We start from the raw sequence: 1,284 nt of genomic DNA, 5'->3' as shown, positions 1-1,284 counted from the left end.
GGGATTTTTTTGGGTTAAATTTCACTAATTTTACCATTTCTCCCTACCTGTATATCCGATTTTCTCGAAGCTGAGCAGGCTGAAGATGCTGTTGTAGAGCTGCATTATGGGGAATTCTCGGGATTTTTTGGGAATATTTTCGCGATTTTTGGGGGGATTTTTTCAGGGATTTTTTCCGGGATTTTTTTGGGTTAAATTCTGTAAATTTTGGGTGTCTCCCCCTACCTGTATATCCGATTTTCTCGAAGCTGAGCAGGCTGAAGATGCTGTTGTAGAGCTGCATCTCTTTTTTGCGCGTTTGGTCCATCTCGTCCAGGATGTCCATCAGCTCGTTGCCCGTCTTGGTCGGGTGCGTGCACTCGGCCTCGTGCACCGACAGCTCGTGGAAAGGACCCTGCCAGGGGCAGCCGATGCGCTTGTACTTGCACTGGGTCACCCTGAGGGGGGAAAATGGGGAGAAACGGTGAAAAAACGGGAAAAAACGGTGAAAAAATGGAAAAAAACGGTGAAAAAATGAGGAAAATAGGGGGAAAAATGGGGAAAAAAAGGTTAAAAAATGGGGAAAAACGGTGACAAAACGGGATCTCAGGATATAAATTCTGTTTGTACTTGCACTGGGTCACCCTGAGGGGGAAAAATGGTGAAAAAATGGGAAAAAACGGTGAAAAAATGGCAAAAAACGGTGAAAAAATGAGGAAAATAGGGGAAAAAATGGGGAAAAATGGTGGGAAAACGGGGGAAATAGGTAGAAAAAAAGGGAAAATGGGGTTTGAGGATATAAATTGTGTTTGTATTTGCACTGGGTCACCCTGAGGGGGAAAACGGGGAGAAATGGTGAAAAAACGGGAAAAAATGGAGAAAAAATGGGGGAAAACGGTGAAAAAATGGAAAAAAAGGGTGAAAAAATGAGGAAAAAATGGGGAAAATAGGGGAAAAAATGAGAGAAATAGGGAAAAAATGGGGGGATATAAAATGAGGATATAAATTCTGTTTGTGCTTGCACTGGTTCACCCTGAGGGGAGAAATGGTGAAAAAACGGGAAAAAATGGTGAAAAAATGGTGAAAAACGGTGAAAAAATGGGGAAAATAGGGGAAAAAATGGGAAAAAAAGGTTAAAAAATGGGGAAAAACGGTGACAAAATGGGATCTCAGGATATAAATTCTGTTTGTACTTGCACTGGGTCACCCTGAAAGGGAAAATGGGGAGAAACGGTGAAAAAACGGTGAAAAAATGGGGAAAAATGGTGAAAAAATGGAAAAAAATGGTGAAAAAATGGGGAGAAA

General features: G+C 41.7%; 1 protein-coding gene across 1 annotated transcript in view; it reads right to left on the bottom strand.

The window, feature by feature from the left end:
- Positions 1-7: 7 nt before the first annotated feature.
- ZFTRAF1 (zinc finger TRAF-type containing 1) overlaps positions 8-1,284 on the bottom strand; it is a 3,875-nt gene continuing 2,598 nt past the window's right edge. Inside the window, exon 2 of the mRNA XM_057388509.1 lies at positions 8-437. Within this exon, the coding sequence (XP_057244492.1) occupies positions 44-437 (394 nt within the window). The 3' untranslated portion in view covers positions 8-43. The remainder of the gene's footprint in view (positions 438-1,284) is intronic.

The sequence above is a fragment of the Malurus melanocephalus genome, unplaced genomic scaffold (assembly GCF_030028575.1).
Source record: "Malurus melanocephalus ecotype Western Australia unplaced genomic scaffold, MMel_1.1 scaffold_2049, whole genome shotgun sequence".
Classification (NCBI taxonomy): domain Eukaryota; kingdom Metazoa; phylum Chordata; class Aves; order Passeriformes; family Maluridae; genus Malurus; species Malurus melanocephalus.
Note: the sequence above shows the minus strand (reverse complement) of the source record. Positions and strands in the feature narration are given on the sequence as shown.